The 19,518-nt window shown below is 36.4% G+C and overlaps 1 protein-coding gene and 1 non-coding gene across 4 annotated transcripts in view; both read right to left on the bottom strand.

The window, feature by feature from the left end:
* Positions 1 to 1,330: 1,330 nt before the first annotated feature.
* TRNAG-UCC (transfer RNA glycine (anticodon UCC)) lies at positions 1,331 to 1,403 on the bottom strand. Its single transcript has one exon. It is a non-coding gene; the product is annotated as a tRNA-Gly (tRNA).
* Positions 1,404 to 3,867: 2,464 nt separating this feature from the next.
* The window catches only part of BRAF (B-Raf proto-oncogene, serine/threonine kinase), a 156,871-nt gene continuing 141,220 nt past the window's right edge, over positions 3,868 to 19,518 (bottom strand). Inside the window, exons 17-19 of one of the 3 annotated variants that reach the window (XM_068549578.1) lie at positions 19,304 to 19,438; positions 15,660 to 15,813; positions 3,868 to 7,567 (exon numbers count right to left, since the gene is read on the bottom strand). In XM_068549578.1, the coding sequence (XP_068405679.1) occupies positions 7,482 to 7,567; positions 15,660 to 15,813; positions 19,304 to 19,438 (375 nt within the window). In that variant the 3' untranslated portion in view covers positions 3,868 to 7,481. Of the gene's footprint in view, positions 7,568 to 8,678; positions 9,765 to 15,436; positions 15,814 to 19,303; positions 19,439 to 19,518 lie in introns of those variants that run through there. The other 2 variants (XM_068549577.1, XM_068549576.1) reach the window with 2 other exon arrangements.

Genomic DNA, 19,518 nt, shown 5'->3' on the forward strand with positions numbered 1-19,518 from the left:
CATAAATAATACAAAAGTTTTCTGGAAACTTATCTGTTACATTTTCTTTTATATTCTACATTTAAAAAATGGTTGAGGCTGATTTTACTACCCACTAATGGGTTTCAACCTGCAGTTTGAAAAACTGGCACAGTGCTTGAAGAACTCAGGCTCTGGAGCCAAACTTGCTTGGTCTGACTCATAGCTCTACCATTTGTTTACTTGCTGTGAGTTCGGGCAGACTACTTACTTGAACTGTGCCTCAATATCCTCATTTGTGAAATGGATTAAATAGATTAAATGAGTTAGCACATAAAGCCCTCAGAACTACATCTGGCATGAAGGAATGGAAGCAACTATTATTTCTAGACCATTGGGTCTAAGCTAAGTTTATAAGTGACCCTTGAATCCTGGTTTGATTTTTATAGAAAAGCCTCCATATGGCGATAAACTGTAAACAGATTATTTCAGCAGATGCAGTACCCCACCCCTCTCCTCTGCCTAAAACAAGACATTTAGGATGACCTTTTCTTCCTTCCTATTGAGTAGCTAAAAGTACATTCTAAGTCAGTTTTAGTGTGTAGCCTGGTAGATGGACAGATGTGCCTTCATAAATGGAAAGGCAGGCAGTGAAAGAATTATTGATGGCAACAGAGAATATCAAGTGTCAAATTTTAACACACAAATTTGTAAGTTTACTAAGATTCCTATGGAAACTTGAGTGTAAACAACACAATTGCTTACCTAATAAAGTTATGAGACCAGGGAGGTACTGTGTAAGGAACACCTGTTGTGCATGTTCTGGGCAGGTACAGAAGTCATCTTGGTTCCACTTGCCTCTAGAACTATTCGGTAGAAGAGGTTGACCCGGGTACCTTTTGCCACCAATCTCATCAGGAGCTTCAGCAGGACATCAGTGTTCAGTGGAGGAAACGGGAGCTGCCTGAGCTGGTATTGACCTGCCTCAGCAACTGGGCCTTTACCTTTTATCACCTACATGAGCAGTGGGCTTGCTTGACTGGAGAAGACGGAAGGAGCAAGTGGAATACACCTGGCACAATATCCACTTCTAACTACAAACTCAATGTCATGGAGTGAACACCTATTTCTATCCAAATTTCACTATAGCCATCATCACAACCACAACAAAATTTTATACATACAGTATATATAAAATGCATAGCAGTGATCTTGGAAACAAAAGTCCTGACTGAGTCCTGGCTACGTGAGCCTAGGGAAGTCATCCTTGGGGATTCATATTCAGTAGCTGATGAGGGGACCATGAAATCTTTAAGGCTGAACCATATATAAACTTTTTCTTGGCCGTGCCTCGCAGCTTGCGGGATCTTAGTTCCCCAGCCAGGGATCGAACCTGGGCCCCCTGCAGTGGAAGTGCAGAGTCCTAACCACTGGACTGCCAGGGAAGTCCCTAAACCGTGTAATCTTTAAGAACTCTTTTGGCTCTAACATTTTACGAGCCTAGGAGAACTACAGAGCCCAGACAGTAGGCCCAATTACCACAGCCCCTGATAAAATTTCAGAAGAGCTAGTGTGGTAGGGTTCTTTATAATAGAATTTTATCACAATAATTAAAGGATTCATAATTCTGGACTAAATTTTAAGGAAAACTTATAGAATAATGCATTAAGAAGTGAATCCACAATTATCCTACTGTAATCATGTATGAAGGTTATTTAAAAATGAGTTTCTGTAATTCTTAACAGAATTACATTTTCCAGATGAGAAAACTGCAGTTCAGAGAAAATACTTGTCTCAACAGCATTTTATGATTCGCTGGAGAGGCATGAAGACCAAAAACCAGATTCCTCAAATATGTACCATCTTGAAGACTTTTCTGTTTATATTTTTCTCAGACATAGGGTTTCCAGGTAAAGTCTTAAAATTGTTTACCTCTCTTCTGGGAACTGCCTGGTAATATGACATAGCCTTGATGATATTCTAGGTGTCTTTCAAGCTTTTATGAAATCAAGTGCATAAAATCAACTCATTGGGGAAGGTAGCCAGCATTAAAAAAAAAAAAAAAAAAAAAAAAAAAAAAAAAAAAGGAAGTGTAAAACAGGAGTGCATAGTTTCAAATACATGTATTTGTGTGTACTGTCTGTGTTCCTATAGAAAATGTATTACTGGAAGTTGTGTCAAAAAAGTTTGAAAGATACCAAAGTTCAGAAGAGGGAGCTTCTACAGACCACTACTTAAACGACTCTATTACAGCACACACTTCATTTGAGCCACTGGAGGGGAACAGTCAGATCACAGCATCATAAAATGCTTGAGGATCACCACCAACACCAGACAAAAAACTCTCTACTGCAAGAGTGTAGCCCGTGCAATGTACTAGGTATTCATCTTGACAAGTAACTTTTAAAATATTTCTCATCGAAGTACCTCTGCCCACCAAGCAGTAACTGGAAACAATGTACACTTCTTAGTCCCTCCACTGCCTGACAGAACTGACTGTCAAAAGCCCTACTTCCATTATTGAATGTGACAGTGCTAGAAAAATGATAAAGACTTCTCCATGCAGTCAATCTTTATTATAGCAGTATTCGCATATTCACATCAAGTACATAGAACTTTTTTGCCTTTTATATAGTACAGAGTTTTTAAATAACTTTACACAGAAATAAATTTCTTCAATCTGAATTTCAGCTATCTTTTTTTTTTTTTAATTCTCCATGCTTTCTATCCAAACTGAACAATATTTTCCATTGTACAAATTTACATGAGAAAAACTCCGAAGTACAAATGAAAGGACCTGAGCAGGAAAGAGAACCCAAAGTATCAAGAAGCGGGGATGGGGAAGAATTGAAAAAAAAAAAATTCAAGCAAACACTGAGGATTAAGGGACAAGAGGGAAACATCATCCGTTTGACTGAAAATAAATGTCTTTTTTTATGAATTGAAAAATAAGCTTTAAAAATAGTTACTCCTTTGTAATTTTCGCAAAGCAGGTATAGAGAGGTCTGTGGACAAGTAAAAAGTCCCCATCTTTTCACTGGGCACACCCCAGACTCCATGAGAACCTTTTCAATGCTTGAGCGGAACTGAAGTGAACTAAACCCAAACCTCTGGCAGCAAGAGAGGAGAGGAATGTGAATGTGAATCGCCATAAGGTTTGGAGTAAACCAGGGGCCATTAACTCACTGCAGTTAAAACATGAAGGATTTCCCTTTCCTCTCTCTTATAGAAGAATTGTCCTCAAACCGAGAAATAAGTGAAAAGGGGCGGGGGGGGGGGGCGGATTTCCTTTTTCTTGGTCCAAACCAAAGAGCAATCGTAACTACTAAATAGAATTCAAAGGGACATATGTTAAACAGTTAATTTCAATCTCCTCATAGTTGTACACTCCTATTTTAGAAGAAACAGCAATTGCTGAGTGAGGAAAGGGTCAGAGTGTACAACAAATGAATGAGCTATGTCACTGTGATAGAGTCCTTCAAATCAGGCGATATGAAGGCCAAGCTGAGACTATAACCTGTGGCATGGCCAAAGGAAACACAGAGGACCCAACAAAGGCATTTTCAAATGAAGGAGGGAAAATTTACAGCATACACACACATACACACCCCTGTATGTAAACTAACATAACATGAAGATAAATAAGACATAAAGGTTAGCCATTTATGTTGGTAATTAACATGAATAAAAAGGCATTATATGTTTACATAGCTGGTTTTAATCAGCTACAGAACACAGGCAAATGTATTAGGAAGGAATGATTTTTTTTAAAAACCCGTTCACAGCTTAGAATAAAAAGCACACTTATTGCACTCTTACATTTTATTTCAGGTAATATATAGTTTATTTCCCACCCTCACATCAATTCTTCCCTACCCCTAGACTTACTCCCATACCCTCCCCCCTCCCATTTTGGTCCATTTTGTCTACACCTGTGCCTAGACTGTGAGCTTTGTTGCTTATGCTAGTCTGACCTTTCCTCTCATGTAACACATACTCCACCAAAACACAAGTGGGTTAAAAAAAGCTTAACACACAAATGTAACACAATAATTCTCAAAACAAAACCAACTTACTAAGCAACTTACTCATAAGCCCTATCTCCACTCCTGTAAACAGACCACTTCCTCTGCTCTATCTCTTCAGTGAATTTCATGCCCGGATTCCCTACACAGATTCTGTGATGAGAACCAGCCACTCGTGGGTGCTGGACAATGTGCTCAGCCTGCCAGGAGAAGCCGATGGTTTGCACAAATCATCTTTTATGCTAACATGAATAAACGTATTTTAGTTCTTTGTTTTCAAAGAGTAGTTCAATCTACAGAATTCTTAAGAAAAAAAAAAAGCATCACAAAATAACCCAGATACACTCACTGGCTGTGTCCTCATGCACAACTGGTTATATCATTGCAATTAGTCAAAACTGCTAAATAAAATTAAACATTTTAATGACACTGATTTAGTAATTAATAAGACTAAGTTAACAGTTGGGTAAAGGGGGTCAAAAGGTTAAAAAAAAGTATTACAAGAACAACAGTTGAAATTGTGGATACTGAAATAAAAGATACACTCAATTTTTTGAGGTAGAGACTAACCACCCCTAAGCGTTCTAAAATAAACCACTGTTACCTTAATTTAAGATTTTAGGACTTACGTTTCTGTCCTCTTCTACCTTAAAAACACCTGACAGAAACTGTTAATTACCACAACTGGCAAAATTTAGGACTGAAACTCAATTTAAATGTTTTCCCAAACGGAAGTGAAAATTGATTATCTTCAGACAACAAAACAAAGCTTACTCTCTAGTGTACTAATAAAACAAAAATCTTACCAGTACTTTCAATTTACCAGAGCTAGCAACATGGAACATGAGTACACTGGCCACTTCGTTCTCCTCTGGGGGCCACTATACCATCAGGCAGTGATGCTCGCTCCTGCACCCCTCGGGTGCTCAACAACCTACGGGCGTTAGCAATACTCCTTAGTGAAACGTCTAGAGAACTTGCTGAAGCCTTTCTTGGGGGTGGCGAGGAATCAAGATACTAGAAGCACACCATGGAGTGTGTCCAGTTCACACCCGCCGGCCATATGTCCCCTCACAGAGGAGCCCCTGGAGATTCCACCTGGCCCCCAGAGCACCTTGAACAGCATTAGCAAGACAGTCCCACTTATTTCCAAACAAATCCTGAGAGGCAAGTTTGTATTTCAGACTCTGGAAAATCAGTGTGTAGGCTGGCAGCAGTACTCTGGGAACTGAGAAAATCAAATTCTGTCCTATATGTTAATTTCACCTTTTTTCACTAGTTAATAACACATATGACTGCTGCCCAGCATATAGTACTTCAACCCTAAACTATAGCAATTTCTTAAAATGTCTGTCAAACATTCCTGTTATATAAAAGTTCCATGCTTTGAAGAACATGTGGGAGTAGAAAAAGTTTCTCTAGAAACGTCACTGAATTATGAGTTCAACCTATTTGCTCTATGTGATAAATATATCTGACTATACTAGGGATTATGTGCTTTAAAAAAATAATTTTGTTCACTGAAAATTTACCTGTGTGTTTTCTCATTTTTTTAAACATGATTTTGGCTATAAACTCTTTAGTGCATTTATCTTTGCAGTCTAAATTGCATGCTAAAAAATAGTAACACAGCTGAGTTAGACCAGGGTGGCTGCTCTCTTCACAAATCACTGATTTCTGCTAAAATTTTAGCTTTTTTTATTGCATCATGAAGGCACAGTAAGATCATTTGGCAAATTGTCAAGGTATTTTTCTAGAGCCTTACCTACACCATTTCGATGTATGACCTGTAAGCTATCTGCTGTTTATACTCACAGTAAACTTTCCATGTCTGGCTATGGTTTTCTTGTTTGTTTTGCTCTTTAATAGTCTAATGGTTGAAACCGCTAGTCTCAAAGTGCTGATATTCTAGCACAAAGAATGCCAATTTGGACAAAGAAGAGAATCTTGCAAACTGGGTCATCATTCTACCCTCTTAACTGGGCAGTCTCTCTACGGGAGCATCTGTGCACGTGACGAAGCTGCGGCTAACTCATTATGAAGATGTACTGTCTTGCTAAGCCTACCAAAAATTAAAATTATATCACCGCTAGTGAAGTGTTACCATTAACTATTTAATTTCATGCAACCGATATAAGGTTAACAATTCTGAAACGTACCCCTAAACAGATTCTGGCACCACTTTCAACAACATTCAGATACTCTGAGCTACATTTTTCAGTATTACTGCTTAAATGTATAATGCCCTCTAGGACAAAATGAGAATGCTCAAATACAAGTACACATAAAAGTTAAAATCTTAAATCATCTTCATGTTCTAGAGCTCCTGACTTTTCATATTTTAAAATAAATAACTATTCATTACCTCATTCTGAGGAGGTAGTTTTTGAAGAGGTCACCTGAACCCTGCAATGTGTTTCAAAGTAAAGCTAAATGAGGTGTGCACAAGGCTGGAGAGGTGAATGTACGGGAGGGGCAGGTGAGATCTGAGGAGGGGCGTGCAGCAGTTCCAAAATTGCCCGATCAGTAAAAGATAACATTGTGTGATAAAGAGCTGTGACCGCACCAAACAAGAATTTAGGAAATGTTTACAAAGTTTCAGGTTGACAGTGTTGAAGTCTCGATCTTTATTACTAAGTAACTGCTCTTCCTTCTCCAACACTGACATAACTATAACACGTATACTAAAGTATATGGGATTTTATCTTCCAGCTTGCCTCAGCATGTCCTACCAGATCGCAAACACAACCAGGGATTGGATGTCAAGGAACCAGAATTTGACAGCGAGACAGAATCTTCTTTTAAGAGTGCACTTAAGTACAAATGATTACAGTGGATTTTCTATTCACAAATCCCTTTTATAAATTACTTTTTGGTCAATATTATTTCAGTGGTAGAAGTTTAGACCCTAGACTAGTTTAATGATGAAAAAGTCCATCAGGAATACTACATACTTTAAAACAATCTTTTATGGTTGCTCTGAAATTTTTCAGGTGTCACCTCTCCTTATCCAAAATAAAATACACTACAGAAGGCACTGCAGCCGCCTTACAGGGAAAGACAGATAAGTACAGCCTTACAAGCTCGTCAGTAAAGCAGCCACATAATATCAATACAAACTACTCATAAAGTGCACTGCACAACAAACAAGGAGTTCTTTCCTTGTATTCTCTTAGGAGCTCAAGTCTATCTGTAGTCTAAGCATCAAAAAAAGCATGTAAAACTCAGGGGAAATTCCTTTTCCATGCCATTTGTAAACTAGAGAAAAAGTATTTAATGGAGAAAAGGAAGAAAAAGGGAAATGCTAAAATTTTTATTTTTTAAGGGCTCTATACAAATCTCTCAAGAATACCCTGAGCCTGGCTTCTGGGCACAGCTTCATTTAAGAAATGAGATTTTTCAAATGAGATGGCAATCTATTCTAAAAAGAAAGGGAAGAAAACAGTGTATCACCTTGAATTTTGTTTTGAAAACGCCAATGCTAAGCTCCCTCCATAACTAGCTCCTGCTGTGCTCAGGTAGGGAGTCCTGCACTAGACGCTCCGGCAGGACACGCCTACTGTTCAAGCCCAGGTCTCTCCAATCTTGGAAAAGGTAACACAAGCATGTTCAAAAGCATCTATGGGGACATATTTAAAAAGAAAAATAAACAATGCTTTTAAAAGAGAGGCAGCATTATGCACACAAGATGCTCTTCAAATCGGCACAAATCATTTTCATTTTTGCAATTTCTCAATTTTGTAAGATGCCGCTCTGCTCACGAAAGACTTAAGAACACACTGCTTTTCAAACTCGTTAATAACGTGAGGATTATTTCCCATTTTACTGGGACAATCTTTTACAAGTCCATGGAATTTTCAACAGGCCTTCCTCTGAATATAGGTAACGTAGCAAGAAATCATCTAATGACAGTAAGCTTTAGTAGGCTGAAAAATAGCGGGGCAATTTACAATTTGAAAACTTTAAGTAATTTCTAATTCCCTGATTTATTTTATAGGTCCTGTTTAATTTCTTTCAGGTCCTTCACTATATAGCTCGGTTGGGCTAGGTACATTTGATTTACATTCCTAAATCTTGATAACAGAGTCCAGATTCATGATAAGGGGGGTATTTGCCATTAATACATCCAGAGTCACTTTCTTTGCTACTACTGTGATTTATACCACACTTTAGTAAAGGTCAAGAGGGAAGTTATGACTAGGTTATATTCCCCACTTATAAAGATAAGGAACAAGGTTCTTAACACCACAGCAGTTCTCTCTATAGAAACAACTGATGTTATTAGGCTTTTCACATCCTCCCTCAGTCCCAATACACCTAAAATTGCTCTATTCTCTGCCAGGGGGACTCGGCTGCCAAAGTTAACCAACCTTTTGAAGACCAGGCTTGGGAAAAAAGGAAGGAGGAGAATGAATGGAGACACCACCATTTTTATTTGAGGTTGCATATGCTAGATCAAAGACTAGAAAGAAACTGTAGGATGTAGTGCAGGAGTTAGTTGGAAGAAACAATGAGAGATTAGTAAAGATGTTAGTGTGGATCCAGCAAGTACCATTAATTTAAAAATTATAAATATTTGTCATTATGCTAAGACTCCCCATATATTTAGGTAGAGAAAAGGATAATGGTCTTTCTTTAAAAGTTGTTTATATAACAAAAATACAATTTTCCAGGATATATAATTCTAGTGGGAAGTATTATTTTGTTCCAATTCAATTAAATCTGAAAACTATTTTCTTTTTAATAAAAATATAATAGAAGAAATTCAGAAATTAAAACTTGTGCCTTACATTTAAATTACATAAATGTCTCACATGCAAAACTGTTATCGAGCAGTTCTGTAGACTTTTAATTAGATACAGGCATTTTGTGCCCTGGACAAAGTAGCCACATAAGTACTTGGTGACTGGAAGAGCTTAGGAGGAAGATATCAATTGTATCTTCCTGAGAACTTGCTACACAGTGGAGAAAAAAAAAACCCCAAACACTCGTCTTCATTGCTGGACCCGATGGGAAAAGAAGGCAATGGGCACCAGAGCTTCCACTCTGCCCGCCAGGCAGAGCCTGCGTGAGCGAGGAAACAAAGGCCAGAGACCCAGCAGGTCAGGAAAAAGATGCAGCATTCCCTTTTCCTCTACACCAAAACCTACCTCCTCAGCTCTCGCCCTCCATTTAAATAAAGTAGCTTCACTTTGGTGAAAATTTGTCAAGGACTGAACACGCACCATACGGGAAGGGCATGCTGCATTTTTGTTCCGTCCCTCAGAAATTAACCAGTGGTGGCTAGGGGAAAGAGCTCCACAACACAATCCCAGAGCAGGAAAGAGAACGAGGCTTGGTGATTGCAACTGCCCCATCAGATGATCAGCCACATATTGATCTGGTGGTTACAAGGGCAAAGTTGACTGGCAGACTTTCCAGAGCAAATCTCCCAAGCTGTAGCAGCAGTTTCCTTCCATCATGCCTGACCATCAAAAGGTCAGAACTCAGGGTCTCTCCTCTTTCTTCCTGGGAGTGGGCAGACTTGTATGCACGTGGTATCTGTGTTGAAGAAGAAACACTGGCAGCAGAGAACTCTAGTTCCTAAAACATTCTTCCCTCTTTTGTTGGATGGGAAATTCCATTCTGTTCCACACCAGCTTATGCATTGAAAATTTTTATCTTTAAAAAGAGTTAAGGAACAGAACTGTGTTTTGATGTTAACAAATTGTACGAACACAAGACTTAAATAAGAGTAGATGCTGTCATGATGGTGTGGCTACTTGAAGGCTGCAAATTCTCCTGTAGAGGGAGGACAAGAGCTAATTTTAAAAAAGTTATCTCAAATAACCTGGAGACACAGAAAAGCCTCATGGAAACCTCACTGAAAGGTGACTAGCTATATGTTACAAATCTAGCAACGACATCACTAATTTAAAAGCAAAAACGGCTGAAACCATGAAAGAAGACAACTTACATAGGATATTAAGTCTGTAGATAATTTCCCAGTTGGGTTTTACATGCTACGATTCTAATCAAGCTGAAACAGTTCCAATGAACAAAATTTCTCAGTAACGGACGGTAAAATAGTAAGGCCGATTTGTAGAACACTTTCCCCCTAAATTATCAACTCATTTTCATTATCATAATGCCACTATTAGGAAGGAAGAAGCAGGAATTATTCTCATTTTGTAAAAGATAAAATTCACAGGTCAAATGATCTGTCCACATCACACATTTGAATGAAGGAAAGAAAGTTCAGACCTCTCCCATTTGTAGTTCATTTCACCTTTTAAACTACCAAAAAATTACTTACAGGCACATGTCAATGAACATTATTCTCAGCATAAAAATTTTTTTAACCACAAAGACTACACTCTTTTAGCTTACTGAATTTGGGGGCTTCATGCCATCATTTTTCACCTACTATTTTGTCCACAGCTTCTACTTCAAACTAGGGTTCCTCTTATTAAATACACCACAGTTAATTTCTGGGGGTTGGTTGATAACTGACAGCTATCTGAATTTAGTGAGCCTTAACGTCATTTTTCCATAATAGAGCTTCTGATGAGGATCCAAGCAATCACTTATACGAATACGCTGTTTAACCGAGGAATAATCTATCTGTTTTCTGATTGCTATTCGATTTCAACTGGTGTATTAGAGAAAACCGGCATGTTTCAACAAACAACGGATTGCTAATGACTGGCTGACTGAACCCTCAGATTGTATGCTGATAATATTAGCAACTACTCGAGTGTCTATTATAGTATACCAGATGCCTCACTCAACGCTATACACATTTGCATCTGATCCTCATAATAACTCTATGAAGCAGGTACTATTACTTCTCTTTAATTTATAGAGGAGCAAGCTGGGATTTTAAGTAACTTGCCAGAAATCTCACAGCCAGAAAATGGCAGAGTTGGAATGTAAAGCCGGGTGCTGACTCCAAAGTCCAAGGTCTTAACAATTAGCAGACCCCCTAAATGATTTTCAATAATTAATAATTTGCTTTCCTGCTCTGAATACAACTACTAATTGGACTGCAGATAGTGAAACTATCTCTTTCCATCTAAGGATTCCTTTTAACGAACAATTAACCAAGGTATTCTGAGTCAAAAGATCAAGGAAGGGTAAAAGATTTATTACCCTTCATATTTAAAGTTAAAAGAACTGGGGAAATTGGCACTGATCGGAAGAAAAAAAAAAAAAAAAAAGTAAAATTACTAAGACCTTGGAGAGTAAAACATTTAGAGCATAATCATAGGAGGCTATTATGTTAACAGAGACTCTAGAAATACATAAACATCCTTACTACCTTTGCTTATGGTTTTATGGTTGCTATTTTTTTCAGAAGTATTTTAATACATTTTTTAAAAGCAATTTTCAACAGTCTTTATGAGTAGTCACTGTATCTAGCAGAACCTAAAACCCCTTAAAGGAAGCCAATGTGAAAACAGGATTTGCTTAACAGAAATCTTTATAAAAAATGGCTAGAATTCATCTATTAAGTGAGAAAATATCAGAAAATGATAAACTCTAAGCCCAAATCTCATATACCATGTTAAAAATAACTTAAAAAAATCTTCAGATGTTTCCTACTCATTATTACAATTAGACACTCCATTTCATTGCAGTGTTCTCTACAAACTTAAATATTAGCCTTAAAAATACAAACACACAAAACAACCCCCCAAAGCACAAAATCTTGCCAACAAACTCCAAATCAAATACCAATAAAGCAAACACTAAGGATCATGCTACCAGAGTCTACTGCTTCTAATGGAATGTGGTTGTTTTCATAATCAGACTTCGGGTCGGGCGGGGGGGGGGGGGGGGGGGGGGTTAAAAAAAAGACAAAAAGGACTCATAGTTTAGAGATCAATAAAATAAAACTCCTTCTACATACATCCCTGAAATCACAGAAAATTTAAGGAAAAGACAGGGGTAACAGGAGATGGATCTGCTATTGGAAAAAAAAATTTTTTTTTTCTTGCTTATTCCTTCTTGCATATCAGGAAATCTCTACTATCCCAACTCCTACCCTATTTTATTTGAGGTAAGAGCCAACTCTGCTTGTGTGAAGTTATTTGAAGTGAAACATCTAGATATTCTGACTTTAAAATAATTTAATTATTAACCAAAAAATCAATCAGAGGCCAAAATGAAACTTTTTAAATAACCTCCTTTTTGGCTAAGGATAACCTAAGCTCTATTTTCCATTTGACTTTATTTAGGAACGGGGAAGAGAACACTTGGGAAGATCCCAAGATTTCAGACACCTCAAATATCATGCTTTGTTTATTTGAAAGCTAAGGACTTGATTAACTAGTTTTAAGATATTACTAAGTAATCACCTTTAATTCTAGAATTAAATGTATTTCAGTGGCTGTTACACATATAATTTGATAAAAAATTCCTTAAAGATTAAATATGCTGTGAAAAATCTAACACGTTATTTTGTACATAAATAAATCCCTGTCTTCGATGTAGGGGGGCAGTCATTTGAAACTAGAGTAAGTCCCATTCTTTCTTTGTGGTGACCTTTCAGGCAGTTTCTAAAGGATGAGAAACATTCTGGCAGAGACACACTGGACTTCTTAAAATTCTTAGAGAAATGATCACAGGAGAGATGAAATATTTAGTAAAAGAAAAAGTACCATAGAAATGTTCAGTAATTCTCAAATAAGACTATAACTGACAAAATGTTTTAGTCATGAAATACTCTTCATAACACTTAAAAAAAAAAAAAAAGGGCAGATCATGTCCTTAAATTGCGAGCGATCCACTTGAGAGAAAGGCCATTTAATAAGCAAGTGTGTTAAATAGTCACTATTTTAGAGAGAATGACTTTAACTGCTGGTTTAGTATTTAAATGGTTGGTACAATCCTGTAATATCTGAAAACAAACAAACCTGAAGTATTTGAGTTAAATGCTGTGATCCCTAAACTACTTAAAACCAAGAAGACAAACCTCATTCCTCATCACTGACTAGTAAAGCTTTTAAAATGTAAAACAAATTTTATAAAAAGGCTGCCTTCTGAAGAAGGATATCAACTTTAATGAAAATATCTGAGGCTTCAGGTTTCAGGAAAGAAGCCGTCAGTTGCAAGAGAATGAATGTCTTTCTGTTTCAATTCCTTAGTCAAAAAGATTAACTCTACATATGGTTAGGAAAATAATGTTTTTCTTATTTGGAGAATACATCTAAAACTCAGTATCAAACAGACAAACAGCAACAACAGAAAGGGAAACTACCATGTATCATTCTAATGCTTTCTACTTCTCCAGATCCATGTTATTTATATATTTCACCTGCTCTATTTTTAATGTTCTCCCAATAACATTTCCAGTGGGCCCAATTTGGAAAGAAGAGAATTACTATGCAGTCCTTTGAAGGCATGCTCAAATGTCAATGGGATGGTATAATGCAGTGGTCCCCAACCTTTCTGGCACCAGGGACCGGTTTCGTGGAAGACAATTCTTCCACGGACGGGGTCGGGGGAATGGTTTCAGGATGATTCAAGCGCATTACATTTATTGTGCACTTTATTTCTATTATTATTACACTGTAATATATAATGAAATAATTATACAATTCACCATAATGCCGACAGGAGGTGGAGCTCAGGCGGTAATGTGAGCGATGGGAAGCAGCTGTAAATACAGATGAAGCTTCGCTCGCTTGCCTGCCACTCACCTCCTGCTGTGCGGCCCAGGGTCTGGGGAACCCTGGTATAATGAGTTTTCTGAGCAGTTCTAAGAGTTTAGCAAATGCCCTCTGGCAAAGGAGACTGGTAAAGAAAGGAAGGAAAAGTGTCAAATGCAGATGTGGGGAGCTGGGTAGTATTTAGTGTGGGTAGTGTTGGGGGGAAAAAAAGAGAGTGAACAAAGAAAGGAAGATAAAAGTGAAGAAAGTATGCTGAGGAATTATGAAAGAGCTCTTCAATAAAAAGATCCTTTGACTCTTGTGCCTCAAAATGCCCAAACCTTTGAGCATTCCACAGACCAAGTCAATTTGTAAAAACTTTGTTAGCTACATGCTTGTTATTCAATTTGTGAACAAATAAAACCCAATCTAATAGTTACTAATAATCACATCTTTAGCGTCACTGGAAGATTTAGAAATCACACACCTTGATGTTTCTGAATAAGCCACATTCTTTTATGACTTTCTTATTCTCATTTTTTAAAATACAATAAACATTCTTTTTCACTACTCTTCCTACATTCAAAGTCATGAATTGATTTCTAAAAACATGAATGGCATTATTTATCTTAAGATACCCAAATGAGGGGCACAAGGTATGCCAAACTTATCACTGAATAACCTTGGAACTGTCAGTTATATTTAATATCATCACAGTTCCAAACTGAGTAAATGAAGATGTATTTAAGAGGCTGGCTTTGGTCCCTAGGCTGACTCTGAAGCAGAGACAGTGATTTCTTTGATGACAGCAATGCTGCTTCTTTGACTTTTGATTCCCGGTAAGATTCTGGTTCACAGTAAGAATATACTGACTGCCACATTACAGTTATTTTCTACATAAGAAAGTGTAAGCATTAGAAAGTGCTAAACATATATATATATATATATATGTGTGTATATATATATATATATATATATATATATATATATATATATATATACACACACACACACACACATACATACACATATATACACACACACATACATGCACACACACACACACCGTGGAATAAAAAAAAACAATTCATACATTCACAATAAGGAGGACAGATATTTTATGAGACACATGGATAAGTCATTGCTAATATGCATCATGAGAGGTGAGTATAACCTAAAATAATAATAATTTTAAAAAAATCCATTACCTGGTTGTTTGGCAACCACAGTTATCTAAAAGAAGAACAAAACAAACCTACAGAATTCCACAGAATTCTGTGGAACTTTTTGGAAGGAAGAGGAGACAATGCATTTGTAAGGAAATTCGACTTCTGCACTGTGTAAGACATCCTTAATATATAAAGAAATATTAACTAAAAATCCAAAGTTAAACCATGTTACTCATGTCAAACATGCCACTCAGCAATATCTCTGGTTACCTGCACCCATAATTTATACTGCTCTAAGGGAATAAAGGACAACTATATTTTCCAAACTGTATTAACAAAAAGAAATAGTTATAAGAAAAAATATTAAGAATAAAAATAAGCTTATTCAATTTTAGTGACTCCTAATTAGACCTGTTCAGTTTACCCTCACTAACACAGCCTAACCTACTGTCAGCTTCCCACCTGCCATCACACACACAGGTGCAGCGTTGTTCTTGGAGCCCCTAATGGACGCGGGACAGCTAACAGCAAAAGGTGAGTGAGGAAAGTTTAATAATTAGAATAACCAAGTAAACAAAAGAAACTTGGAAAGGGAAGTAAAACCTCTGGAAAAGGTACTGTGAATTTTCAGCAATGTCTGAGAACTTCAAAAACCCTTCGATGTTGAAAATCTAATGCTAAGTATGAATTTTAGATTGGCAAAACAATTATATCCAGTCTTTAAAAACATACATGTTCTTTTGTTCACCTTAAAAAAAAAAGAATATCCTATTCAATTTAACAAATACATAAGCAAACATATGTTCACTTTCCTTTGTCCCTACCGTCCTACACTCTGTCACTCATTTAGTTTGTTAAGTGGACAGGAAACGCACCATATCCCCCTGCCTGGATGGGTGTTTTTGGAGAAGCACAAGCATACAGACTAAAATCCTCTGTTTGGAAGCCAGCCCGATTCAAAGAGGGTTCGGATGCACTGCGGTGAATTTTTGGCAATGAGCGGGCCAGCAGCTCAATAGAGGCGAGAATCTAAAAAAAGAAAAAAAGGAAAAAAAGAAAGAATGATGAAAATCTAGGTGGTGTTAATCTTTAAGAGTCCCATTATACTCTACAAGAAAGCATATGAAATCTTATAATACATTGTTTTCACTATTATCCCAAATGCCTGGAAAATACTAAAGAAACTGATACCTTTCCTTAAAAAGAAGAGAAAATTACCAAACTATTACAGCTTTACTCTCTATAAACTGAATGGGAAAAGTAACCCATAGTTAGCTTTTCTTTACATTTTATAATTTTAGATCATTTGCCAGCCTTGAAACAGTAAATAATAAAAAATTTTAAAACCAATTATATACCTATTTCTCACAGACCACAAGTCCCTTTTGGGAAGAAGATGGAGCATAAATAACTAAAGCACTATATACCTTCATAAACAGAACCATTAGAGCAACTTATTCTTTAAAGAAATTTAGTAATGGGAAATGTCTTACACACACATAATTAAAAACAGGGCCCCAATGACCCAGAAAGCCAGCGCCACAGGAGTGAGAAGTGACAGATGAATACCCATAAGTGAAAGAAAAGACAGGAAAACTCTACAAGTAGACACCAATGCACAAAATGTAGAAATACAGCAACATTTTTAAGGTACAAAGAAACAGGTTATGACTCTTGAAGGCATACAGTATGATAATGCATGAAACATACATATAAAGGGCTTGGCACAATGCCTGGTATATAGTAAGTACTCAATAAAACTTTAGCAGCCATTATTACTACTACTATGATTATATACTATATAGTAGTATTATACACATTATATACTACTATTATTATTTTTCTCAGCTACCAAAAATTTTTTTAAAGTTAAACTGTAATCTGTATAATGATTAGTATAAGAAGGCAAAGAAGCAATGTTACAAAGTTTTTAAAATTATAAGCATAACACACAAATAAAAATTCAAATAATACAGAAAAGTATGAATCCTACCTTCCAGGGGTAACCACTGTTAAAGAGTCTATACTTTCTTCTGGACCTTTCCTATGCATAAACATGCACATATGAAAACAGAGCCCATCCCCTCCCTCACCACCATTTAAAGTGGTATCACAGTACACATTTTTCTGCATTGCTTTCTTTTTCCCTCACTGACATCGAAGCCATCTACAGAGAGATACCTTGATCTTTATGTCTTTAATTTTTCCAATTACAGTTAACAGTCTTTATCTGGATACCTGTGGGGGCAGATTCTGTAGCATATAGCATAGATTTTCAGGAGTGGAATTACCAGAGCAAAAGGTATATATATTTTAAGTTTATGGCGTCTACCAAGTCCTTTCAAAAAAGGTCAAACCAATTTACATTCTTACCAACATTCCTTCCTAACTTCCCAACATTGTTCCCAATGCTGGATATTGTCAGTCTCAGAGACAAAATCAAAATGTATTTCACAGTTGTGACTTTGCATTTTACTGATTATCACTGATAGTTATTATTCCTAACATCCTGTGCTTAAGTTCATTCTGCATTTGTACTTCTTTTGTGAATCACCAGTGCATATTCTTTGTTGATTTTCTTTTGATTACCTTTTACTTATGGATTTGTAGGAGTCCTCTGTATAACATAAACACTCTTTATTATACATGCTACAATTATTTTTCTCAGTGTTTTTCTTTCAATATTATTTTTACTATATAGAAATTTAAAAATGTTTAATGTAGTCATACCTGCTAACCTTTTCCTTTATAGCTTCTGGATTCTGCCTCTTGCTTAGGAGAGCCTTTCCTACCTTAAGGTTATAAAAATGATTTGTTATTTTATAGTTTTGTTTTTTACATATAAACCTTTAGCCGTCTGAAATTTATGTTTGTGTATGGTGTGAAGAGACATCCTGTAATGAAAATTTAAAAATAAAAGGGGCAGCCTTTAATAATCTGGAATACTCATATATGAATTTCATTTTCTGATACCATGAAAAGAATAAAATATTACTTATGTTAGGAAATATGACCATTTTGTCCCTTTTAATACCATTTGAAAAGTGAGCCTAAGGATATAATCTGCATTATTAACGTACATCAACCACGTTAAATAGGAAACCCTAGCACCTGGGATGTGAAAAGAGAACATGGTGCAGAGTCCTGCTCACAATGGCCAACAATACCGGTCGTTTACTTTGATGGTCTTAAACCAGTGGTTTTCTGGGTTAAAAAAAAACCCAACTCTTCCTCAAAGGAATAGTAACGCAGAATTCCAATATGTAAAACATATAACTACCCATGCAGCCATTCAGCCTCCCCTCCCTGCTCTGGGACAAGCCCCTGAGTGATTTGTTAAAAGCACAGATTCTATCTTTAATTCTTTAGATAGGGATAAAAGAGTCACACGTTCCCGTAACACTGACTTCTAAGAAACTGAGCTAGGACTGATAGCGTTCACAAAGGACCACGTCAGTAAATTATGGTAGCTGAGTTATGGGAGTCAGCACTTCCCACCTGAAAACTGTACTGACTCATCAGGACAGATTTATACAGCGCTATCATGATTTTCTAGGCATTATAAAACACCGAATTTATATTACAATATCTACTACAGCTAAACTTTCTAAGACTGTTCAGGTACTTAGTTCCAGTTCATGAGGCTTATGAAAGATTATTAAATTGAGGGCTTTAGCCTTCCAACTTGAAAAGATAAAAAACAAAGGAAAGTTTCCAAGAATCAGAGAACGGCAGACAGTACCAACAGTTGCCTTTTCTTTTTGCCCCAGGTAAAAATGCCCCTCAGAAAAACCTAACATTAAAGGGATGCTTGCAACCTGTTTATTTTACCTTCAAGAAGAGTAAAGGTAGCAGTGCACAAAGTGTAGCCTGTAGAAAAACTATTTTTATACTAGCACTAAGATATTATTTCCCTTTTTTACTGTCATTATTTTACAAGTGTAAGTGGAGTTTTCAGAGGCTATATAATGTAAGATATTGCAACATAATGAATGCAAAGCAGAGAATCCAGCTATCTTCTCTTTGCAGAGATTTGCGAAAAGTCTAAAACAATGCCACTTTTCTCTAAATATTTTTTGTTTGGGAAAATATAATTATTTTTCATAAAAACATTATTTAACATGTAATGGTTTCATTATGTTTAAATAAATTTATAAATAAATATTAAAAAAACGTATTTTTAATTTCTAAAATGGGAATTACTACTTACATAAACAGAAGGTCTTTGGGGTTCTTCAACAATTTTTAAGTGTAGAAAACAGTTCTGAGACCAAAAAGTTTGAGAACTGCTAGACAAAAGCAAAATCTTTCTGAATATTTTGTATTGGGATCCTAAGTTTTTAGGTGTACCACTGTTCAACCTTTATAAAATCACCTTTATGTGTTTACTTATCTGGAGCCTGCACATAATCACATGGAATCCAAATCCGTAAAATACAAACTGTGCTCTAAAAAGTGCTTAAAAGTCTGCATCAGAATATTAGTCTGTCCTTCTAGGTAACATAAAGCTTTTTCTTACTTGGGGAAAGAGTGGTCTCTCATCTCTTTTCTTTTTTAGGCACTCTGCCATTAATCTCTTCATGGCTTTTGGACAGTTACTCCGTACCTTACTGAGATCTGGAGATAGATATCCTCGTCCCACCATAAAAATTATCTGGGGAGGAAAAAAAAGGCAAATCATATAACCTTGTAGATAAGTTGAAAAATATATAAACATTGAAAATTCAACAAGCT

Source organism: Eschrichtius robustus, chromosome 8, assembly GCF_028021215.1.
Source record: "Eschrichtius robustus isolate mEscRob2 chromosome 8, mEscRob2.pri, whole genome shotgun sequence".
Taxonomy (NCBI): Eukaryota; Metazoa; Chordata; class Mammalia; order Artiodactyla; family Eschrichtiidae; genus Eschrichtius; species Eschrichtius robustus.